This window comes from Vulpes vulpes, chromosome 10, assembly GCF_048418805.1.
Source record: "Vulpes vulpes isolate BD-2025 chromosome 10, VulVul3, whole genome shotgun sequence".
Classification (NCBI taxonomy): domain Eukaryota; kingdom Metazoa; phylum Chordata; class Mammalia; order Carnivora; family Canidae; genus Vulpes; species Vulpes vulpes.
This window is the reverse complement of record NC_132789.1, coordinates 41332198-41356833: the sequence shown is the minus strand read 5'-3', so window position 1 is coordinate 41356833 and position 24636 is coordinate 41332198. Positions and strand designations below refer to the sequence as shown.

At 44.7% G+C, this 24636-nt stretch overlaps 1 protein-coding gene across 28 annotated transcripts in view; it reads left to right on the top strand.

Annotated features, from left to right (window-relative positions):
* MACF1 (microtubule actin crosslinking factor 1) overlaps positions 1-24636 on the top strand; it is a 337622-nt gene that overhangs the window by 259409 nt on the left and 53577 nt on the right. For all 28 annotated transcript variants that reach the window (XM_072723761.1, XM_072723759.1, XM_072723760.1 and 25 more), the window contains 2 exons: positions 23950-24111; positions 24303-24473. In XM_072723761.1, the coding sequence (XP_072579862.1) occupies positions 23950-24111; positions 24303-24473 (333 nt within the window). The remainder of the gene's footprint in view (positions 1-23949; positions 24112-24302; positions 24474-24636) is intronic.

Genomic DNA, 24636 nt, shown 5'->3' with positions numbered 1-24636 from the left:
ATAAAAATCTAAAAAAAAAAAAAAAAAAGGAACTACTAGAGTCCAGGGAAGTGAAGAGAATGCCCTAGAACAAGGTTTCTCCGCCTCGGCGTTCTTGACATTTGGGGCTGGATAATTCTTTGTTGTGGGGGGCTGTTCTGTCCATAGCAGGATGTTCAACAGCATCCCTGATCTCTACCCACTAGATGCCAGTAGCAACCCTTCCCCTGTGTGACAACCAAAAACGTCTGTCTAGACATTGCCAAAGTCCCCTCAAAGGCAAAAATCTTTCTCCATTGAGAACCACTGATTTAGAAGAAAATTGCCACCTACATGTGGGAAATTTAGAAATCAGCTGGAAAAGGTGCTGGTTGATTAAGTTAAATATTTATGTACCAGACGCCCTCTCATAATCTGATTAAGACTGTGTGGTAGCAGCAACTCTCTTTAAGTCAGCCTCTAGGCCAGGCCCCAGATTCTTGATTTTTGCTGGTACTAATCCATGTCTGGCTTAAAATTTCCTAGGCACTTTTCCTGGTGTCAGCAGTTTATTTTTTGTAGAGCTGTTGATGCAGGTGTTTGGTTGATGATGCATTTCTAAAGAGAAGAGGAACTTCCTGTGTGGAAATACTTCAGGAAGCTTCCTTGTTCCCTGCCTCTAAGGGGAGACTGTGGTCTGTCAGTTGCTCTCCTCAGCCCAGAAACTCACAGTTTGGCTGCTGATATTTATAACCCTTCAGAGATCACTCCTCCCCAACCTCCCAACCAAAGAATCCCAGTGCTCTGTAATAATCCTCTCCGCCCCCACTGGGTGGGGAGAAGGTGAAGAAGGTGCCTTTAAGACTTTAGGTTTGCTTCGTGTTGAACTTTTTCCAGCCCCATTTTACAGTATCCCCATTAGTATTTTAAATATCAGCAGCATCACAAAGCAAAATCCCAAGATTACAGCCTTGGGATTTTTAAGATTACATCATCTTAAAGGAGCCTCATGCCTTAGTGAAGGTAGTAAAACCAAATGGAAGATTGTCCAGGAAGCGTTGACGGATTTCACACACACACACACACACACACACACACACACAAAAACACCTCTGTCTGGAAGTTTTGATAGCAAGGGAAGATTTTAAAGCAACAAAAGAAAGGACTGAGCAGTTTGAGTTTACTGAAATTCTTCATGTATCGTGTCGGCACGTAGCATTTGCAACTAAGGTTCACCATGTGATTTTGTATACAAAGGAAGAAAAACATGTTTCCAGAAAAACTAGAATTTACCCCATGCAGAACTTACATTCATTGTTTGATTAGTGAACATGGTTGAGATAAGCACAGACTTGCAAAACAGGACTGTTTCTTGTGTCTGGAAATGAATGGTAAACAATTTTAAGCCTTAGCCTAGTCCTCAGTCTTAGCTTCAGAAAAATCGTAGGCACTTTGAAGCTAGCTAGCTGGCCCACGAGCCATAGCATAAGCAGGAAGCTTCTAGGAAGTGTGATGAGTTGCCCTGAAGGGCACTTTATTGTCAGGGTTGGTTGGTTCACCAAGAATGAAATGCGCCCCACAGGGAGTCGTTTCAGGTCACTACACCAAATCCTAGCTGCACCAAAGGGTTGTCTCCTGCCAAACAGATTCTTCCCAAGTCTCAGCTGTCCTGGTTGGGAAAACATAGCTATGGGAAGAATGTGTTCCCTCCCTACCTTCCTTAATACTTTGCCACTACCACTACCAAGTGCTTTTCTTTTTTTTTTTTTAAGATTTATTTATTATTTATTTATTTATTTATGATAGACATAGAGAGAGGCAGAGACACAGGCAGAGGGAGAAGTAGGCTCCATGCCGGGAGCCCGATGCGGGACTGGATCCCAGGGCTCCAGGATCCTGCCCTGGGCCAAAGACAGGTGCCATACCGCTGAGCCACCCAGGGATTTCCCCCCACCAAGTGCTTTTCAAATACCAGTCTCTGGTCTTGGTTATCAAAGATTAATGGGGTACACTTATTCCTAAGGCCTTCACACACTGTTTTCCTACTACCAGCACTATGATTTGAGATGTGGAGCTTTCAGAACCTTGGCCAATCAGGCATAAGAGTACATGCTACATGGTAGTGGTCTATGGATCCCTTGGTGGGGGTTAGGAGCAGGGGGCTCCTTACTCCTTCCAGTCCACCCTTTCTGAGCCCTTGCTCTTGCCAAACCTTGTGGTGGGACAGTGTGTTATGGGAAGCAGGCATGAGGGAGTGCAGTGGCAGTGATGTGTGGTGGCGAGTACAGTGAGAGCCACCTAAGTCTAAGTGAGCTCTAACCCTAACCCCCCATCAACCAGACATTGAAAATTCCAGTTGCAGACAAGGGAACTGCGATTTGAAGGTGTTATAGCATCTTGTTGAAGCCATACAGCAAGTGACTGTTAGAGCCAGGATTGGAAAGGTTTGTTTGGCCTCAAAAGCTATGCTTGACCAATAGTTCTTAACTGGGGGGCAGTTTTGCCCCCTAGGGGATATTAGGCAATATCCAGAGACATTTTTGATTGTCACAACTGGAGAGGCTGCTACTAGCATCTAGTGGGTGCTGTTAAACATCCTTTAATACAGAGGAGAGCCTCTCTGTACACAGAATTATTCAGCCCACTTCTGAATAAGGTGGGAGTTTGATGGTTTTTTCCCCCACTTCAGATGCCATGACAAGTAAAAGTTAACCAACAAAAGAATTCCACTGCCTGGGAAAGCTTCATGGTTTTCCTCCCTTTTTAAAAAAAAATTAGTTAGGAAATAGTGTTAGTGGGGCAGCCCCGGTGGCTCAGCGGTTTAGCACCACCTTCAGTCCAGGGCGTGATCCTGGAGGCCTAGGGTCGAGTCCCGTATCAGGCTCCTTGCATGGATCCTGCTCCTCCCTCTGCCTGTGTCTCAGCCTTTCTCTCTCTGTGTATGTCTCTCATGAATAAATAAATAAAATCTTAAAAAAAAAAATAGTGTTCTAAGAGTGACTTATTCAGATCTGTTGGATAAAGTCAGGATCCTGGTGAACTAATTTGAGTCAATGGCTAAGGAATTCTCTTAATGCTTGACCAGTCCCCACCCCACCCTGCCACAAGGCTCCTGCTGTGGAAATCAATCAGCTGTGTATCTCAAGCTGCTTCCTGTAGGGTGTGTTATGGAATGGCATCAGGCCCTGCACCAGCTGGGAGTCCTGGTCTCAGTGTGATTTTATCAGACTCTGTCTCTTTTGAGCCTTGCTGTTTGGAACAAAGGATCCTCTGTCAGGAATGCAGAGAGCTCCTCTGATTGGACAGCAAGCGTGTACGCACATGGTTCCCACGGAAAAAAAACAGACAAATTATGTGGTAGCCTTCTAGAACTTGGGCTTCCTAGGTGCTTTTTTCCCTTAGCTTCTATCTTTATTCACCTTTCTTTCTGTGAGTGCCTACCCTTCACCCAGATCAGTGTAGGAGCCATCTGATCTGATAGGTCAACTGATGGCATCCTTCAGAACTGGTCTATATCTGTGCTTCTAGTCTTTTCCTTCTCTGGCCTTGGAAACTACATATTTGATCCCCGCTTATTAGTCTTATTTCCTATACAGACCATCTACTACATCCACTCATCCCAAACACTCCTTATACATTTTACCTATTTCTACCCAAACCTGAAGCCTTGGTTCAAGTCCCATTGTCTCCACAAAGCCTCCTTGGTTTACCTAGCTCACTACTTCTTCTGTTCTAAACGACTTAAGATGTGTAACTCATTTGGCCTTTATCATAGACTACCAAACTTGGACGTTTTCTGATTCTGTGCATTTGTCCTATCTCTAATCTCAATAAGTTCATTTTTGTGTCCCTCAAAGTAGTTAACTTATGGGTATGCGTGTAGTTGGAAATTAGTGAATATTTAACTGATGGGACAAGTGCTCTTTATTTCTCATAAGCCATGTGAGCTGTGGGATTCAAAATGCTGTCTACTTTGTAAGACTTGAGGCAAATCTTTGTGAATCCTGAGAAATGCTGATCCTAGCCTGGATTCCTCAACTCTCCTTGCCTCTGGATTCCCTTCCTTCTCTATGAGTTAGTTTATGTTAAAGGAACGCAGTTTCATTTCAGTATTAGCCTGAACAAAACAAAGAAAGAAACCTGCGATTTGAAATGGACTTAATGAAAGCCAGATCCTGAAATACTGTCTTATAGTTGTCCATCACTTTAGAGTCATTGTCACTGACCCAATTAGTTCACAGTTAGGCAGAGTCTTCATATTTCACTCAACTTAGTGTAGTGAGAAAAATTGAATATGAGTTTGAGTCCGAAGTATCCAGCTTTGAATTCCGGCTCTATCATTTGCTAGCTGTATGACCTTGGGGGAAATTACTTAACCTCTCTGTATAGTTACTTTAACTATAAAATGTGAACAGTGGTAAATCATACCTTTGGAGTTTTTATGAGAGTTAAGTGATGTAGATGAAAGCAGTAGGCATATATTAAGTGCTCAATAAATGATAATTTTTATTTTTTTTAAATGTATCCAGGCATACAAATTGGAATATTATGAAATCTTTTGAATAAAAAAATTATGCCCTTTGTGCCTAGAGATAATTATTCTCCAGAAGATTTGCTCTAAGGCCCAGTACCCGATTAGATTAGCTCATTCTCTTCATGGAAAAATGGCAGTTATGAGGATAAAGTTAGTTCAGTGGCAGCAGTGAAACAAATGGATGGACAAACAGCTTTCCCGAGCAATTTTATGAGGAACAAGTTTAGAGCTGGTTTCTAACCTTAGAGTAGCAGTACATAGTGTAGTTCATGACTTGTAACACAACTTTAAATAGACTTTATGTACATGTATATACATATACATATTTGCTTATTCATTAACTTGTTAATTTATTCATTTATATCAAAATCCCACAGCCAGCATGTTTTTCTAAGACCATTTTGACCTTGGCTTATGTGCTCTACAAATCAGTGTTATTTTCATATCATTAACCAGAATTAACCAGAAGCCATTACTAGCTCAGTGACTTCCCCAGTAACTCAGTTACCCATCAGATAGCTTTAATGATCTCAGGGTCCTTGGCCTAATTAGCTTTTAACATAGACCATGTTATCTTCCCCTGTTGCCATACAATGGCAACTACCAAGTCAGCATCTTTGGGAGAGACACTTCTTAATATTAATCAAACTTTTAACTAAAGCATGGAGGAGGGCAGCCCCCGTGGCACAGCGGTTTGGCGCCGCCTACAGCCTGGGGTGTGATCCTGGAAGACCTGGGATCGAGTCCCACGTCGGGCTCCCTGCATGGAGCCTGCTTCTCCCTCTGCCTGTGTCTCTGCCTCTCTCTGTGTCTATGAATAAGTAAATAAAATCTTTAAAAAAAAAAAATAAAGCATGGAGGAATGAGGAGAAAAGGTATCAGCTTAGTAGCTTCAGAGGAAAGCAGCTTAAAAAAACACAGATATAATTAATCTCTCTGCCAAGCATACATACCGGATCCAGATAGTTTTATAGAAAAGCTTTAATTCTTCAGCTTCAGCAGACATGTTTTTAATGTTCAATTAGATGTATGTATGTATGAGTCAAGGGAAGAAGATGCTAAGCATTCAAAGAAATTGAACTTCTCTGAGGCCTCCTCCAGCTTGAATTTATTGCAACTAACTAAATGACCCATTTAATATCTCTGTCATCTTGCAGTTGATTCCAAAGGAAAAGCTCTGATGGGGGTCCAGTTCTTTACATTCAAACCTAAGTTGGTTGGTTGTTGATCAATGGTAAGAATTGCTTTAGTAACAAAATGAAACAGACAGTCTTCATAAATCTCTTCCCTCTGACTTATTTATCCTACCTCCTTTTCTAATATTAGAGAAAGGACCCCTATAGCAAGATTTCTTGGCAACTCACTCCAAGGACCTGTTTTATAAAGATAGCTGAGCAATTTCGTTGTTGTAGCAACGAATTGTTGTAGCAATTTCGTTGTTGTAGTTGTTAACGTGCAAAAGTTGTGAAGTCCTGCAAACCTGGAGCGGGAAGACTGCTCTCAGTCCCTAATGAAAGCCTACATGGTCACCTACTCCGGAAAGTCTTTCCTGGACCTGCGGGCCCGAGCAGACCCCCTTGACTGATACTCTCCCAGTACCGTTTGCTATCCTTTCTGAGTACTCCTTGCAAGTGAATTAAAGTGAAGGTCTGCCACTCCTACCGGAACATAGGCTCCTAACCACATGTTGCTCATCCCTCTCCCTTGGTTCCTGGCATAATTTAGAGCACATAGTAGACTCCAGTAAATACTGAACCAATTGAAAAGAATCAAGGCTACATCTTATGAAATTACTTGCCTTAAGAGGCCAAAAAGGAACCCAAAGGACAAAGAAGTGCTGGCTAAAAAGAATCAGAATAGCGCCGTGTTGTGGAAGCCAAGGAACAGAGTCTCAGGAAGAAGGGGGGATCAGTACTTTCTCACCACTGCTTATCCTTAACCCCCTAATGTGATCCTAACCCCTATCACTGCACTGAAACTGTTGTCTTCCAAATATTCACTCATGTCCTAGTTGCCAAGTCTAGTGGCCTTGTCTAACTCATAGTCCTCCTCATCTGTTACGCAGCATTTAACATCATAGCTTCTTTCTTAAAACCCTCCTGTGCATTTACTTTCCTGACATGGTATTCTCTCCATTCTTTTCTCTGGCTGCTATTCTGCTTTCTTTTTTGGTTTGTCCTCCTACTTCCCAAATATGTGGTTCTAAAATTCTGAACATCTATCCTCTTCCCTTTTCTCTCCACAGTTAACCCCTGGATGTCCACCTCCTCACTCTTCTCTGGAGGAAGGCTTCCAAACCTGTATCTCTATCCCAAACCTCAGTCTTTTGTGTGAGGGGCCTTTCTGGACACCTCCACCTGAGTTGCCTTTGCGTACTTCACACTCAGTATCCTCTAAATTGAATGTTAACTTCTTCAAATAGTTTCTTCCTCTCTGCTACTGTTTTATAGGACAATTATGCCCCCAGGAATTTAAGAGTAATGCTACAGCATTCTTTTAAGTTTATTTTCCCCTTAACCTCTACTTTCTATCTGTTCAGTTGTGAAGTCCAAGTATTCGGTCTCTCTGATTTCTTTCACAGCTCCCTTCCTCATTTCCATGAGTTCAAATAGCTATGCTACTTTGGACAAGTAAGTTTACCACCTCAAGCTAATTTAAGAATTTGGATTTTTAAAATGAGATCGTGTATATTAAATGGCAGTTTAATGAGCACCCAGTCCCAAATTATTAAGAAACTTTCCACAGACCACTTAGTAACTCTCATGAGCTGCTGAGAAGTTGAAATAAGTAAATCTCAATAACATAATGGTTTTCTGAATAAAGCACAAATTCGTGCTTGGCATTCAAGGGCTTTGGTGAACCGGCCTTGAGTGCTTACCATTCTGACCTCTCATTTTTCCCTTTCATACAGCCTGTACTTAAGCCATGCTTACTTTGAATTTGCTTCTTTAGGATCCTTGCCTCTAGCCTTTCGCTTAGAAATCTTGTCTTCACCATCTCTGCATATCCACATCCTAGTGAGTAAATGTGATTCCCTCCATAAAGCCTTCCTTCCATGATTCCCCCTGCCTTCCTTCCCTATGTTCTTCTGTCCAGTCTTTTCTAATTCGCAGAGCCCCATGCTTTTGTCATTACTATCTTGGTGAGTGGCTAAAAGAGGGATTAATACACTGTCTTTTAGAAAGTCTGTAAGCAGGAAAGGGCTTACAGGGGTCATGAGAGTTCCTGCAGAGCGTGTGGAAAGTTTTCTCATGGGTTTGGAAATACATGCGAGCTCACAGAGCATCAAAATCCTCAGTATCCCATTTAAAACAAATTTCATATCATGTTGTATTGCCTAATGAGCCACTCTGTAGCCATCTTTCTATAATAAAAACACCTTAGGATGGTAGTTACTGATGCCCAACAGGTACAGACTAATACTGTGGAGTTTCCACTTGCCACTAAATAAGTGCTTGTAAAGTCTAGCAAGCCTAAGATGAAAGGCATTTTGTAGATTTAAAATGTGCAAGATGTAACGAGTTCTCTAAAACCGTCTCTAATCAGAACTAATCTTCTGAGAGAGAGGGGTGCATGAAAAGGCATTAAACAATCTGAGGAAGTATGGATCTGGGGTCTCCAGATTGTCCTAGGGGGCTCGTGGTTTAAGACTGGAGCAAAGGCAAAATGCTGGGTTCAAAACTTGGAGAGGGGGGATCCCTGGGTGGCGCAGCAGTTTGGCGCCTGCCTTTGGCCCAGGGTGCGATCCTGGAGACCCGGGATCGAATCCCACGTCGGGCTCCCGGTGCATGGAGCCTGCTTCTCCCTCTGCCTGTGTCTCTGCTTCTCTCTCTCTCACTGTGTGCCTATCGTAAATAAATAAAAAAATTAAAAAAAAAAAAAAAAAAAAAAACTTGGAGAGGGAGCTGTGTTAGGGTGTGAGGAGACTCCACCCAGCTGTCTTTAATTAAGAAGACAGCAGGAAGGGCCAGGATTGTTCTTTCTTCTAAGTTCACTGAAAGAAAATCCAACACCAAATTTCGTTCTTAGGAATTTCAAAATAAGTACAGAATTCTTTGAACTCTGTAATCAACTAACTGGAAACTAATTTGAAATTTGGCTTCAGCCCTTATATTTGTGGTTACAGGGAGTGGGGGAAGCATCCAAAGAGGTTCTTTGGAGCTCCCTGTACTTGTCTTTTAAAAAGTTTACACACAGCATGTGAAATGAACAGATGCTTTTTTTGTTGGAGCTATCAGGGTAACAAGAGGCTGAAAGCTATATCAGGTATTTATTTCAGTCACTGAGATGGCTATTGGCAGAGTTCCACATACCAAAACTAAAGAGAAACTCATGAACAGATTAAAAAGAAAATAAGATATAAAAGAAAGAGCCCTGTGCTTCCTCTCCTGATTTCTTCCTAAACACATACTGATGATAAAAAGAGAGCAGTGGACTCACCACTCTCTGGCTTCTTTTTTGTGGTGGGGGAAAGAATTGGGTAACTTTATGTAATCCTTTCTATAAGACTGTAACTTTGGGGAAAGATTTCTCTATAATAATCTCTCAACACTTTTAGTCAGAGTATAACTTAAGTCAATAAATACTTCAGATTTTAACTTCAGAGTTGTTAAAATGCTCTGCTTATTTATATTATAATGTGGAGCATTCATTGAGAGTAGTGACAATAAGGTAGATAGCTAGGTGTGGGGAGGGATTAAGAAGACTGAATTGGTTGGCACCTGACTTGGTGAGGAAACAGGAAAGGAATTTCTGGCCATGAAGTTTGTGATTCCACATCAAGATCATTCTTTATAATGGAATAACCACCCACCCTAGTTGAGAGCCAGAATTCCTCAGATTCTTCCAACCAGAGGGGCCCTGGCACACTAAACAGTCTGTTATGATATCTGAACACTTAAGTGAGTGTATTTGGCCAGGAGACTTGCTAGTGAAATTGATCTTGCTTTCTCTGGGTTTCTCCAGTTGTGCTGAATAATTAAAGGAAAATTAAGACCCAGATTTCCTGAAATGTTAAGTATCAGATCTGTAAGCTGATCATACCTTAGGATCACAGTGTGTCAGAGTTAGAAGGGACTTTAAAATTCATCCTGAACAAACTGATAGAGGATTTGTTTCCCCAAATCCTTGCCAAATGATTCCTTGAATTTCTGCTCAAACACCTCCAGGGTCAGGGAAGTCATCCCTTTAGGGGACACTCTATTATTTGAATAGCTGTGAGAAAGTTTTTTGTTGGTTCCAAATCTGCCCTTGGATCTTAGTGTGCCAGCTTAAGGAGACATCCAGAACAAACCTCCTTCCTCCCACATCCCAGCCCTTCAGATCCGTCACATTGATTGCATTGCCTGGAACCTTCTCTGGGTCAAGCATTCTTGGTTCTTTCTACTGTTTGTTCCTCAGGGGACAAGGTTTCTAGTGTCTTGTAGTATAGCACTAGGAAGACTCAGGATTTTGGGGTGGCTTCTTTAAAACTTCTAGAACTAAAGAATAAGTTAGAAAGGCTGTCAAGATACAGTCCAGCCCAACCCCTCCCAGCAGTTTCCAGATGGGGAGATAGTCTTTTGGGTTTGAGAGGGCAGAATTGATCACAGCTTCTTTTGAAGTTAGAAATGAAGTGTGGGGATCCCTGGGTGGCGCAGCGGTTTGGCGCCTGCCTTTGGCCCAGGGCGCGATCCTGGAGACTCGGGATGGAATCCCACATCAGGCTCCCGGTGCATGGAGCCTGCTTCTCCCTCTGCCTGTGTCTCTGCCTCTCTCTCTCTCTCTCTGTATGGCTATCATAAATAAATAAAAATTAAAAAAAAAAAAAGAAAAAGAAATGAAGTGTGACGTATTTTGCCAGTAAGTGGTCTTTTTTAAGTTGCCTTTTTTTATTTTTTATTTTTTGGTAGATGCACTCCTAACATGGGGTTTGAACTCACAGCCCTGAGATAGAGAGTGGCATGCATGCTCTACGACCAAAGCCAGGCGGGTGCCCCTTTAGTTGCTTAATTCTGATCACAGGCTTCAGCCCACACCTCATTTTGCCAGGGACCTCTCTGGCTCTCTAAGTTAAGCCGAAGGCTCAGCTCAGGGGTTCAGTGCCAGATACTCCATATGCCAACTATTGGCTTCACTTACTGTTTGTGTAAAGGACAGAAATAACTTTTCCATAAGTTTTACCATCTATATTGACCACATGGTTCAAAAGAGAGGCAGAAATTGTTAGTAGACTTTGTTGCTTTTCCTTCACAAAATTAGAAAATGACCATCACAAGGGGAGCAGAGTGTTGCCCCCCTTCAGAAATGCAGCTGCCTCTGTGGGCAGTTGCCTGGGTTGCCCGTTGTACTTTCCCGGTTTAACAGTCACCAGGTGATTGGATGGCGTTTCCAAAAGCCAGAAATCTGTGCACAGGATTGTGGGCCACCTTTCTCTCGTATTTTCCGTTTTGAGACTTGAAATACAGACGCATGCTTTTGAGCCGCCCCAGGGAGGCTCGGGTTTCCTTGGATGTGCGCGGCAATAAAGCAGCCCAGGTGTTAGGGCGTGGGTCTCTGCCGCCGGCGTCTCCACCGCCCCGCACCCCTTCCTCCGGCCTTGCCACCTCTCCCGTCTGGGGGCAGAGAAATTTCTGGTGGGAGGATGGACGGGAGAAGGGAAAGAGAGAAGGTGCCCAGAGTTCATCTAGTACCTTGACCTCTGGCCGTTCGTTAACAGGACGCCTTCGGACCCCGGGAAAGTGCCGCGTTTAAGGCTAGCGTGTTCTTGGGCCCGGCGGGGGCGCGCTAAAGGTGACATTGGAGGGACCGGGGCAGCCTTCGGCGGTGGAGCTGGAGCCGAGCACCACGCGCGCGGCCCGCCGCAGCCGCCGCGACCCCGCCGGCAGAGGGGCCCCGGGAGGCCGTGGGGGAGGAGGCGGGGGGCGCCCCTCTGGGTTCGCCCGCCCTTGGGCTGGGCTCGGAGCCCGGCGGGTCGGGACGCGGCGGGGGCGGCAGGGGGTCGGGCCGGCGGGGGAGGGCGGGGCTTTCCTTTGTCAGGGGATTTGCGCGGCGCGGCCGGGCCTCGCGCGGGGACCGCCCCCCTCCGCTCTCCCTCCCGGGGGCGGGGCTCTCCCCGGTGCCCCGGGGCGCGGTGGGCGTGGACTCGCGGAGCCGAGCGGCTGGCGCCGGGCTCCCTGGCCCCGAACCGCGCCGAAGCGCCGCCCCCGCCGCCTCGGCCTCCAATCCTCTCCGCCGCCCCCTCCCTGGCGGCTCGGGTCGCTCCTCTTCCCTGCCCCCGCCGCGGCTCCGCCTCCGTCCTCCTCCCCTCGGCCCTCCGCGTCGCGCTCCCGGGCTTCCAGGGGGGCTGCCCGAGCGGGGCGGCGCGGCGCGGCGGCGCGGGGAAGTGGGAGCAGAGCTGCCCGCCGGCCCAGCACTTGGCGGCGAGTGGCGGGCGAGCGGGCCGCTCCGTGCGAGAGAGGAGGGCTCGCCCCCGCCCGGCCCGAGCGGAGCCTTTTGTTCCCAGCCAGAAGTTTGCATGCCGGGACCGTGACAGCTGCGGGCGGGGAGGACGGCGGGGCCGCGGGGCCGGCGGTGGCGGAGAATAGAGGCGTCTGCTTGACATGCAGCCCACGGCGCGGCGGCTGCGGGCCGGGGACTGGCAGCGGCGGGGGAGGCGGCGCCCACAGCACGCGGGACTCAGCTGCCGGAGGGACAAACTAACTTCCTGAGCGCGGGACTGGAGGCCGGCGCGGCCCGGAGCCACCTGCCAGCCTGCGGTGAGGCATCCCTGGCCCTCGGGGCGCGCGGCACGGCGCGGGGGAGTGGGCCGCGCGGAGCGAGCCCTGGGACCGGCCCTCGGCCGCGGCTGCAGCCTGCCGGCCTCTCCAAGGCCCGGCGCCCGGCTCCGCTCGCCTTGTTCTGCGGCCACAGCGCTGGGCTGTTCTGGGAGCCACAACAATGCCATGATGTTTTGGAGACAGGAAGCCCCAAGCTGGCCCCGAATGAAGGACTTCCTGTGTTTAAAGTTGCAGGAATATCCGCCGACCAGCCCAGTTCAAATGCAAACACCCGAACTAGGGAGGACGGATGGCTAATTCAGACCAGCTGGACTCTCCAGGACTGGAACTGAGGATAAAATGAAAGGAATTCTTAGGAGCTTGGGCCATACTTGAAGACTGGGGAGGCTGTGCCATTGTTATTAAAGGACACAATTGGTATAAAGCTTCTTTCCAACTCTGGGTGAGAAGTGAGTGGAACTAGATACTGAGTAAGACTTGTCAATATCAGATGTTTTGTTTGTTTTGTTTTGTTTTTACTGACTGAACTAGAGCTGTGCTCTTAAAAGACCCACAAAAGAAGCCATACAAGGAATTATTTTATGTTTATTGACTAGATTATACCACTTAACTGGCTGCAGCTATGAGGCTGTTAGCCTGTGAGGAAAAAGCTATTTCTCTTAGAGCTTTTCCCAGAATGACTTCAGAGTTGGACTTGCAGGCCTTTCTGGAGGGCAGATCTGATTGGTGGTTCCAGGTTGTGAACATGTAAAAGGATTTTTAACCTATGCAGAATGCATTTTTGGGTAACCGGTGAAAAACTTTTAAAAGGTTGATGTTTCATCTTGACTGAAAAAGTATGGGTAAGCCACTCAGCAGGCCGGACTGTTTAAGGCAGAACCCCACCTGCCTGGGGAAAGGAGAGGAAGAGGATGGCTATATAGAGGATTGTTATGTTCCACAGCGATCTATATATGATACAATGAGGATAAATGAACAAATTGACCAGGGGTCAAAGCTTAATCAGACATCAAAAAGCACCATGGAAAAGATGGAAGGAAGTACTATATCCAGTAATGGTACGTTAGGAGCAGCATCTAATGTTTTTGAATCTAGAGCACCAGAAGGCAAAAAGCTGGATGAGAGAATAATATTTGATGCACTAAAGTTAAGCAGCGATGTGCAGAAGTCAGCACCCGTGCCACCCAGAAGGCGGCCAAATGCAGAACGCAAAGACAACATTAACAGGAGATCATGGAAGTCCTTCATGCCACCCAATTTCCCAGAATTTGCAGAAAGGATTGAAGCTTCTCTCAGTGAGGTTTCAGAAGCTGGTGTTTCAAACCCTTCCCTGCAAGAGAAGAAGGAATCCAATTCTGCATTAACAGAGAGTTCTGGTCATTTGGACCACAGGGAGCCTCAGTCAGAGTCTGTGACTCTGGAACATGTGTCTAAATCCATAGATGTTCCAGAAGGGCAGGATGTGAAAAATTTAAGTGGAGAGTGCCAAGATTTCGGATTGCAGCCGCACAGTGAGCGCTCTCCCCATGAATTCCAGCCTCTAGAATCAGAAGCAGCAGCAGCAAGTGGTAACACAGATGTAATGCAGGAGCACAGATTCTCAAGTGCAACCTGGCCCAGAGCCATGAAAAGTTTAGCTAAGGGAGGCTTCAGCGAGAAGCAGCACCCCCTTGGGGACACAGCCTGCACTGTGGAAATGCCACCTCTCTCCCCTTGCCTGAGTGAAGAGCTGTTGGATCCAGAATTGCATGTTCTCATAACTCCCAGCCTGAGAGAGAAAACAGAGTCTGAGCTCAAGTTTGAGGAGGATGAGCGATGGATCATGATGGAGGCTGAGGAGGAGTGGGAGGAAGAGAAACTGTCAGAGAGAGGAAAGATTTTTCTAATGGCAGATGAGAAAAAGAACAGCTTGGCAGATATTTTTGAAGAAAGAGAACAAGCAAACGCTGTAGCAGTGGCAGAGGATGGTGCCGACTGCTCGGCCACTGTCTTGAGAACTTTTGACGACCTAACTCTTGGTCAGATTTGTTGCTCTGATGGCCTACAGTCAGCTAAGAACCATTTGGCTTCTGTTCTTGAGGATGCACCTCTTGATTACAGCTCTGTACTCACAGGTGAGAGTGCTGTAGGTGAGCTAACAAACAGAACTGCTCAGGGGCTGGAGGGTCTCGTTTCCGACTTAGAATGTATTGTTGGTCCTATTGATTCAGAACAGCTCTCCGACACAGATTCAGTGCAGATGTTTCTTGAACTTGAAAAGGAGTGTTTATGTGAAGAAGGAATAACTCCTCTAGTTGAGCTGGAGAATCAAGCCTCTTCTGAAGGGCTGGCCCCATCCCAGGATGCAGAAAATGCACTTGTAATTGGTCATGTTCCAGGGGCTGCCTTAGAAGAGGAACACATAGGCCTTTTAAATATAAGGGTGAAAGACTCTGATACTGGATTGGATTGTGAATATTTTAATGCCCTGGATTCTTCTCAGGTGCCTAATGCTATGGAACTTACAGTCCACTCCTATTCCATGAGAGACACTTCCACTGTTAGTGAGGAGGAGCGTGAAAAAGTGCCTTCTAGCGCCGAGACTGCAGGGGAATTTCAGTTCACACACCCAGCTGATCTGGAGTCACTGGGCCTAGGAGGACTGCCCAATACTGATCACAGGGCTTCCCAGGAAGAAGACTTATCAGGCTTTGTAGCTGAGCTGGCCAAAGAAAATGGCAGTTTGTCCCAGGTGGACTGCAGTCACTCTGAGGGGAATGTTAGGGAGTGTGTTGAGAGGGTCCCCCTCAGTCGTGCTTTTAGCTATGAACTAACAGATGTTACCTCAGGACCTGAAGTAGAGGTGTTCTCATATGATTCACATTTACTAACAGATGAAATGCATTTGGAAAGTGAGAAAGGAGCTATTAATCAAGAAAATAGCAGTCTGACTTCCTTGGGGAACGTGGACCCTTGTGAATTGTCTAAAGAGAAGATCTGCAATGAGGATGGTGGGGGACAAGAGCTGGGTTATGAAGCCAAGCTTTTGGAGGACCAAGCCCTAGCACATCTTCACAGAGCCTCACCAGAGCAGATCTTCCGGGATCTCCAGAGCAAATCCGCAGAGTCAGGTTTTCTGAATCTGCCCCAGCTGGTTGGAGGACTGAGACATAGCAGAGATGGAGTAGAAACTGTAAATGATACAAAGCCCAAGCTGAATGTGGCATCATCAGAGAACGGGGAGACAGAAATGAGAGATTCAGAATTGTTGCTGAGTATCTTTGTGGAAGAACAAGTTACCAAGGCTAGTAGTACTGAACCAGTTTTGGAGGGATGGATACCCATCCCCCAGAAGCCTGCCCCAACTGCTGCAGTGCCCACTACAGAAGATGCCCTAGATGCTGCAGTGCTCGTCCCAGAGGAGGATGCCCCAGTTGCTGTGGTGCCTGCCCCAGAGGGAATGGCTGTAACTGCTACAGTGCCTTTCCCAGCAGCAGACATACTAGTGGCTTCAGTGGCCACCATAGAGGCATATGTCCCAGTTGCTTCAGTGGTCACTGTAGAGAAGGATGTCCTGGCTGCTGCTCCAGCTGTTGCAGTGTCTGCCTATGAGGAGACTGCTCCAGTTGCTGCAGTGGCCATCACCGAGGAGGATGCACCAACTGTTGCAGAGCCCTCCCCAGGAGGGACTGCTCCAGCTGCTGCAGTGCCCACCACAAGGGATGACATCCCAGAGGGATCTGTCAGTCCAGCTGCTGCAGTGCCCACTCCAGGTGAGCCTGTTACCCCAGCTGCTGCAGTGCTCACCCTGGAGGAGTCTACAATCCCAGCTGCTGCAGTGCTCACTCTGGAGGAGTCTGCGATCCCAGCTGCTGCAGTGCTCACCCTGGAGGAGTCTGTGATCTCAGCTGCTGCAGTGCCCACCCTAGAGGAGTCTGCAGCCCCAGCTGCTGCAGAGCCTACCCTGGAGGAACCTGCAGCACCAGCTGCTGCAGTGCCCACCCTAGAGGAGCCTGTTAGTCCAGCTGCTGCAGTGCCCACCCTGGAGGAGCCTGTTAGCCCAGCTGTTGCAGTGCCCACCCTGGAGGAGCCTGTTAGCCCAGCTGCTGCAATGCCCACCCTGGAGGAGCCTATTAGCCCAGCTGCTGCAGTGCCCACCCTGGAGGAGCCTGTTAGCCCAGCTGCTGCAGTGCCCACCCTGGAGGAGCCTGTTAACCCAGCTGCTGCAGTGTCCACCCCAGAGGAGCCTATTAGCCCAACTGCTGCAGTGCCCTCCCCAGAGGAGCCTGCAGCCTCAGCTGCTGCAGCGCCCACCCCGGAGGAGCCTGCAGCCCAAGCTGCTTCAGTGCCCACCCTGGAGGAGCCTCCTACCCTAGCTGATAGAATGCTCATCCTGGCGGAGCCTGCAGCCCCAGCTGCTGCAGTGTCTGCTATGGAAGAAGTGTTCCCTACTGGTGTACCCTTCCTGGGAGATTTTGCCCACACTGATTCAGTGCCTGTCTCAGAAGAAGGAACTCCTGTTCTAGAGGAGGCTTCCCCTGCTAGAATATGGATCAAGGAGGACCTCGATTCCCCAGGATTTGGAATAAAAGAGGTGGCTGGCACAGTACTGCATGGGAAAGTACCCCTGGCTGCAACTGATGGATTAAATTCAAATGAGGTAATTGTTGCTCATTTTGTTGGGAAAGGATCTGGGGAGTAAAGTGAGATTTGCAAGCTCTCCGAGTTAATGATTATAAAGGGCACAGCTAGTCCTTTGGTTCTCTTTGGGGCCCTGGGCTTTTCTGGTCCTTCTATTGCATTTATGGGGGAAATAGGTCTTACTTTGATTTAGTGAAAAACTTGACAATTCGTACTCTTGTTTTTTTTATTCAGTGATAAGCCAAGGCCAAGGAAAACAGGATTGTAAACCGTCGTTGGTTTACATTTTGGAAAAGATTATTAGCAGGAAAGGGTGATTCTGCTTTTGAAAATGGCAGGAAGCATGTTCTGTCCTAAATCAAGTGGCTGCTCTTTAATCGGCGATGTCAGCAGTGAGGTTGGAGCTGGAGTATGAGCTTCGGAGAGAGAACTGGGATACTTAGCACTTGGCAAGTTAGTTTGATGTCCTGAGTCTCCAGCTGGATTATTTATTAAGGCAGAACCTTGTGAGGATAATGAGATAACCCATGGGAAACACACGTATGTAAGATTTCAATCACTGTCAGTATCCTCCTCCTTACTCTTCCACAGATCTGTGTTGGTTAGTTGAAAGAATTCACCAGAACAAGTTGGGTGAAAGCAATATCTGGAAGTATGAATAATTGCTTTTTAATACAAATATATGTTTCTTAAAGCCAGGATAAGGTGTAATAGTGTTTACAAAAAGAGGTATTTTAGCCGTCTTGTCAAACATTGTGTCCTGAAGCAAGTCACTTACTTTTTTTCCTGGGCCTCTTGTTTCCTAATCCATAAAATAAGGGAATTGGGCCAAGTGTCCTGAGGTTCTGAGATTCTTAATGTTAGAGAACAGAATGTGTTAGGAAACTAATGGGAACACTGTTCACACATCCTTGAGCACTCCTAGTCAAAGACATTTAAGATTGGCTGCTTTCACTGTCCCAGTGTCATTTGGTCAGTGGTAGAGAATGAAGGAGGTAGAAGTTTCGTCTAATCTAATGCAATCGGGGATTATGGTGTACAGAGGTGGTTTTGAGTTTATATCATCCCCATGGCCCAAAACAGTGCCTTCCTTGTAGTAGGTATTTACTGTTGACTGTGTTGACTAATGGACCGAATGTCAGTCTCCAGAATATTATTCACTGTGGTTGCTGCGAGAAAGATGGGTTTCACATCCACCCCATGGCAGAGCCTTTCCAGGCAGCCTTGTTGCTAGAGCACCAATTAAATCAAAAAGTTATTTTGATTGCAGGCCACTAGTTGACAACTTTGCTACAGATTCATTTAGTTTAGTGGTGGTGGTGTCACCTTGGGCTTCTCCAAATATTTTGTAATATAGCATCCCATCAAGCTATAATGCATCACTTTCAGACTGCTGCATTGATTCCGTTTTCTGAATTTTACTGGATTTGAGAGTGACATCGGGATCCCAGTAACCTGTCCAAAGTCACGGGCATTCTTTTTTTTTTTTTCGGGGGCATTCTTGATTATACAGAATATTTTTAGTATAAAGTCTACAGCAATAATCCATGAAATACAGGGATTAAGTTTGTAAGGAGCTGGTCAAAACTGTATAAAGGAAAAACTCAGAGGAACCCTTAATATCAGTCTCAGATCTCTGTTTCCTCATCTACAAAATGAGTAAATGGGACTAGGTAATTTTTGAGGATCCCTTCAGTTGCAAGAGGTAAACATTTTATGAAATATTGCCTGATACAAATGGGAGAAGGCAGTGGTGGGTTGCAAGCAAGGTTGGTCCATCATCTTTGAAGTATGGTTACTTTATGGAATATCTGGAAGCAAGCAGATGTCTGCATTTGTGTACAAAAGAAGAAATCTAAGCTCTCACCCCAGCCAGGACATTAACCAATAAGAATTTAGAGAGGCTATTCTGAATATACTTAATGAAACAAAACAAATATCATTATAGAGGTGACACGAGTATACAAATTTTGCAAAACTGGTGAAATATTATTGAGAGAAAAAGTTTTTCCAAGATGAGAGATGTATGGATTTCATGTCTTCCCAAAGGGTTCCTAGGGGCAACTGATCCTGTCATTTTAATACATAAACACTTAGAACTCGGCAAGTGATCACACTCAAAATGTGGTTTAGATTCTGTGTGTATACACAAATGCACACATGACTAAGATAGGTATGAATTTTGTAATAGCATTAACGAGAGATTGGTAGAAGAAGCAAAATGCTAGAACTTGTTTGCTCTCTCTTTAGTGGGCTCCTAGCCCCACTGAGAGCAATCTGTGGCTATTTAAACCCTCTTCTCTTTTGCAGACTTCCTTAGTCTTATTTCCAGACAGCTGTTAAATGGAAGACAAAAAATCTTTTATATAAAATTAGGGATTCTATAAAATTCAGAATTGTCAGGGAGGTCTTTTAAAGAAAAAATTGCAAGCCCCACAATCTTAGCTCAGTGTTTGAACGCTCAACTGATCAGAACTTTCCTAATTTGTCTTCTCTAATACCATTTCTATACAAGTATTCATTCATTCACGGGACAAATACTTATTGCATACCTACTCTGTGCCAGGTATCAGGGCTCCCACAGTGAATAGGATAGGCATAGTCCTTGCCCTTGTGGGACTTATACTGTATTATTAGGGCTGACAGATATTAACCAAAAAGGACACAAATATATAGGAGTGCCTGGCTGGCTCAGTCAGAAGAGCATGTGACCTTTTTTTTTTTTTTTTTTTTTCCAAAGATTTACTTACTTATTTTGGAGGAAATGAGAATCTCAAGCAGACTCCCATGCTGACCACAGAGCCCCACACCGAGCTCAATCCCACAACCATGAGATCACGACTTGAGCCGAAACTAAGAGTCAGATGTTCCAACTGATTACACCACATAGGCGCTCCAGAAGAGCTTGTGACCTCAGGGTCATGGGTTTGAGCCCCACATTGGGTGTAGAGATTACTAAAATAAATAATAAACTAACTTTAAAAATAAGACACAAGTATATAGCTGCAAATCACAGCAAATATTTTGAATAAAAAAAAAGGCTTAAATAAATAAGAGGGGTATTTAATTGTGTCAGGTAAAGGATGGTGGAAGTTATTTAGAGAGTCAGAGGGAAGAATACCCCAGGCAGAGGAAATGGAAGGTGGGAAGAGCTTGGGATCTTAGGAAGGCCATGTGGTTAGCCCACGGTGAGTGAGGTTCTGGAAGAGGGCCCTGAAGTAAATCAGGAAAGGTAGGAAGAGGCCAGATGATGCAGGGACTAAGACATTTTCAAAAGAATCTATACTTTAAAAGCCATGATAAGCTATTGAAGGATTTTAAGTAGGGGAGTGAAATGATTTATTTACAATTTTTAAAACATTACTCTCAGCTTAAAGATAGAGAAAACCAGTCTACATGGGCAGTAACATTTTCACCATTGGCTGGGGTTTATGAATTTCACATCTCTTTGGTCTTATCCTTTATTTGTTTGTCTAAGGATGATTGGCATGAAATACAAGAAACACTGAATGGTTTGAAAAAACAAACCAGGAATCCCTGGGTGGCTCAGCGATTTAGCGCCTGCCTTTCGCCCAGGGTGTGATCCTGGAGACCTGGGATCGAGTCCCACATCAGACTCCCTGAATGGAGCCTGCTTCTTCCTCTGCCTGTGTCTCTGGTGCGCACGCTCTCTCTCTCTCTCGCTCTCTCTCTCATGAATAAATAAATAAAATCTTTAAAAAAAAAAAAAAGGAAAAGAAAAAACAAAAGAATCACACTGCTGTGTGTAGAGTGCATTATAGGGGATCAAGGATAGTAGAGAGGTCTGCTAGGTTACTGCAGTTGTCTGGATGGCTTGGACTAGCGAGATGTCAGTGGATTTAAAGGCAGTTGATTGGATTCAAGATACATTTTGGAAGTAGAATCAACAAGACCTGACAATGGCTTCTATGTCGGGAGGGAGGGAGAAAGAAAAGGGAGTTATCAAGTTTGGCTTCTAGGTCCTAGTTTGTACAACTGAACAGATGGAAGCAGTAATAAATTGGTGATTTAGGGAAGAACAGATTTGGGAGAAGAGGAAAATAGGAAGTACTATTCAATTTTGGAACGGCTAGGTTCTTGAGGTACCAATGATTGATTTGTATGGCAATATTAAAGTATTTGGATTTATGGATATACATATAAATTTTAGCCGTAAGCATCATAGTGAATATTTAAAGCCATGGGAGTAGATGGAATTGCCAAGAAGAGAGCATAGAACATCCTCCCCTGATCTTCACCCCCCAAAGATGAACATTTGGAGGTCTAGGAGAGAAGGAGGAAGAGAACAAAGGAGATAAAAAATGGATCAGGCGAGATGAAAACTGGGAGAATGTGGTATTACCAAAGATAAGTGTTTTAAGAAGTTCTTTGGGAAATTTTCTGTTTTATGTCCCAGTTGCATCTTACACTCTTACAATAATTTTTACTAGTGTTCTGCTCTGGGAAATGTCTGCCAGCTCTGGTTGGTTAATAACATGGCACAACCCCATTGAAATACTGAGGAGTAGGAATTTTAATGTATCTAAAAGCACTGATTTTGCAGAACAGCTTTATTTGGGAGTTGAGAGAAGGGAGCAAGTGTTTTCAAATGTACTTTATATAACATTCTGTTCACTTGTGTTCAAAATAAATATTTAGATAGTATTTATTTTGAAGTACTTTCATAGATTTTCAGACTTCTGGAAAAAAGATGAAATACCCATTCCCTGTCAACTTAATCCATAGAGTGGAGATTGAGAAATGAAGGAAGAAATCTCTAATGCTTCTATAGAAGATGTTCATTGACAAAGTAAATGCAAATTTTTTAAAAAGAATTAGCTCTATATTATGAAAGAGATTACTAGGCTATTTAAATATATTTTACTTTTCTGTGTCATTTATATCACTACCCAGTAGAGCCTCTTGCCAACATGGAGATATTCTCTCTATCTGTACTGCCCAGTACAGTAGGCACTTAGCCACAGGTGGCTGTTGACCACATGAAATGTGTCAGTGTGGGTGAGGAACTGAATTTTTAGTGAAATGGCCTCATATTGGACGCACAAAAGGAATTTATTTATTTATTTTTAAGATTTTATTAATTTATGATAGACAGAGAGAGAGAGGCAGAGACACAGGCAGAGGGAGAGGCAGGCTCCATGCCGGAAGCCCGACGTGGGACTCCATCCCGGGGCTCCAGGATCGCGCCCTGGGCCAAAAGCAGGCGCTACACTGTTGAGCCACCCACAGATCCCCTATTTATTTATTTTTAAGATTTCATTTATTTATTCATGAAAGACACAGGAGAGAGAGAGGCAGAGACACAGGCAGAGGGAAAAGCAGGCTCCATGCAGGAAGCCCGATGTGGGACTCGATCCTGGGTCTCCAGGATCACACCCTGGGCCAAAGGCAGGCGCTAAACCATGGAGCCCCTCAGGGATTCCCCACAAAAGGAATTTAAATGTCATAGTAGGAGTCAAGATTTGCTTACTGGATAAAAGGGGCTCTTCGGTGTGGACTTGACATTTTCCCTCCTTACCTTTGGCTTTCATTCTTAGCCTTTCCAACCCCCCACACCCTACCACCACCACCATTTTGTTGCACTCAAGCAACTTAAAACACGGGAGTTGGTTTTTTCCCTTTTGCTTTGATTTTTCCCCAAAGAAAACATCTTTAGTAGAAAATGGAATCATAGCACTTGCTTTTTCTGGGAATCATGTTGTTGGGGAAACAGTAATTTTTAGCTGAACCGCCTTGTAGTGTTGCCTAACAAAATATGGTGTAATCAAATTATAGTATAAAATGAAGCTCACTGGTAATTACCTTTGTAACCTTCCTTTTTTTAGTGTTCCCTAGGGCTTGTCCTCCCTGATGACTCACTTATCCAGCCATAGCCCATTCTTTCAAGGATCATTTTCCTAATCCAAGTGTGATCTGTAGTCTCATATGGGCCAAAATTAATCTTAACCCAAACTTATATTTTTCCTTTATATTTTTGTTCTCTTCCATTTTCTGTCATTCTTTGGCTTTAATCAACTCACCTGTATCACTGAAACTGAAGGGACAATTTATGGGAGAAAAAAGAGTGGAAATAGATCCAGAATGGATCTATAAAATGTATGGAAGGTGGCTGATTTTATCCTCTTATAATTGAGGAAACTCTGATCTTAGAGACAATTACTTATTTCGTTCTTTTCCTTAATACCATTTGAGTGTCAAAGTATTATTTTCTTCTCTTTGTTTCCTTTAAGAAACTTCTAAATCATAATAGAGCTTATTAGCTGCAGTAAAAAGAAACACACTTTTTTGGTTACAGTCCTTCACATTGTTTTAAAATTCCATTGTTTAATGATAAACATTGATATGCAGTATTATAATTTTTAAAATACTTTATGTATATCTGCATTTCAGAGTATGTGTCTGAAGTTGGTAAGGGCATTTCCCAGTATTAGTGACACATTTCCCTTTGTAATCTCAGGAATACTGCTCCAAAATTATTAGCGGTGTGTGGTCTGTGGCTCTGGTGCAGAATGGACTTAAATGATCACAGGGGAATTAAGCTATGAGGTTGGCGTTTTTCACAACATTAATAATGTTTTTGGCTAATTGAGTTATTAGCCCTACTCAAAGAAGAGCATCGCATGTATCGGTGGTCAGTTAAAAACTATTCCCCAAGGTATTTTTAATCTTCAATACTGGTCATTTGGTATTATTCTTCCTTTTTAGGATTGATATATATCACACTTTTATGATACCTTGAGGCTGATGCTTCTGTGTTCTCTATAGCTTTTTGCATTAAAAATTAAGCAAGCAGAAACCAACCAACCAACCATGAATCATTGAGTTAAAGACCTAAGTAGTGCCATAACTCTCTGTAATTACTTGTCCATAGGAGGATCTATTGAAATATGAAATCACGTTTTTTCCTTGATAGTTTCCTGTACAAATGGCTTGTTTTCTCTTTTTATTCCTGCTGCTCCTTTGTTAAATCTGAAATCTCCCAAGAATGACCAGTCATTATGTGGTATAAAGGGTCTGAATGCTGCCTTTAGATTAAATCTTTGCCTTGCAATTATCTAGATGTTTCAGAAAGAACAGGTGGATCCCCTTCAAATGAAGCTACAGCAGGTGAATGGACTCGGCCAGGGGTTGATTCAGAGTGCCGGAAAAAACTGTGACGTGCAGGGTTTGGAACATGACATGGAAGAGATCAATGCTCGATGGAACACACTGAACAAAAAGGTGAGTGACCAGGGGGTAGCTAGTGCCCCAGGAATGGATAATTTAGAAAAGACACATCTCAATCTGAGGTTTCCCTGCAATCTGAATGCAAATATAAATTTAGCAGTTGTAATCTGTAGTTACGAAAGGGACGTCAGTGATTTTAAAAGCTCCCTCCTTTCTCATAATGAGCCTCTGCATCTATGATACAGGTCGCACAAAGGATTGCGCAACTGCAGGAGGCTTTGTTGCATTGTGGGAAGTTTCAAGATGCCTTGGAGCCGTTGCTCAGCTGGTTGGCAGACACTGAGGAGCTCATAGCCAATCAGAAACCTCCATCTGCCGAGTATAAAGTGGTGAAAGCACAGATCCAAGAACAGAAGGTAAGCGAGAATGTTGGGACAGTGAACTGGAACAGCCGTAGGGAGTGGCAGACAACACATGTGTTTAGAGTTCGGGAGCATATTCCGGAGTTTTAGGAGACTCCTGACCTAGTTTGTATGATCATGAAAAGAAAGGTGGAAGCTGATTTCAGCCTCCTTTTGA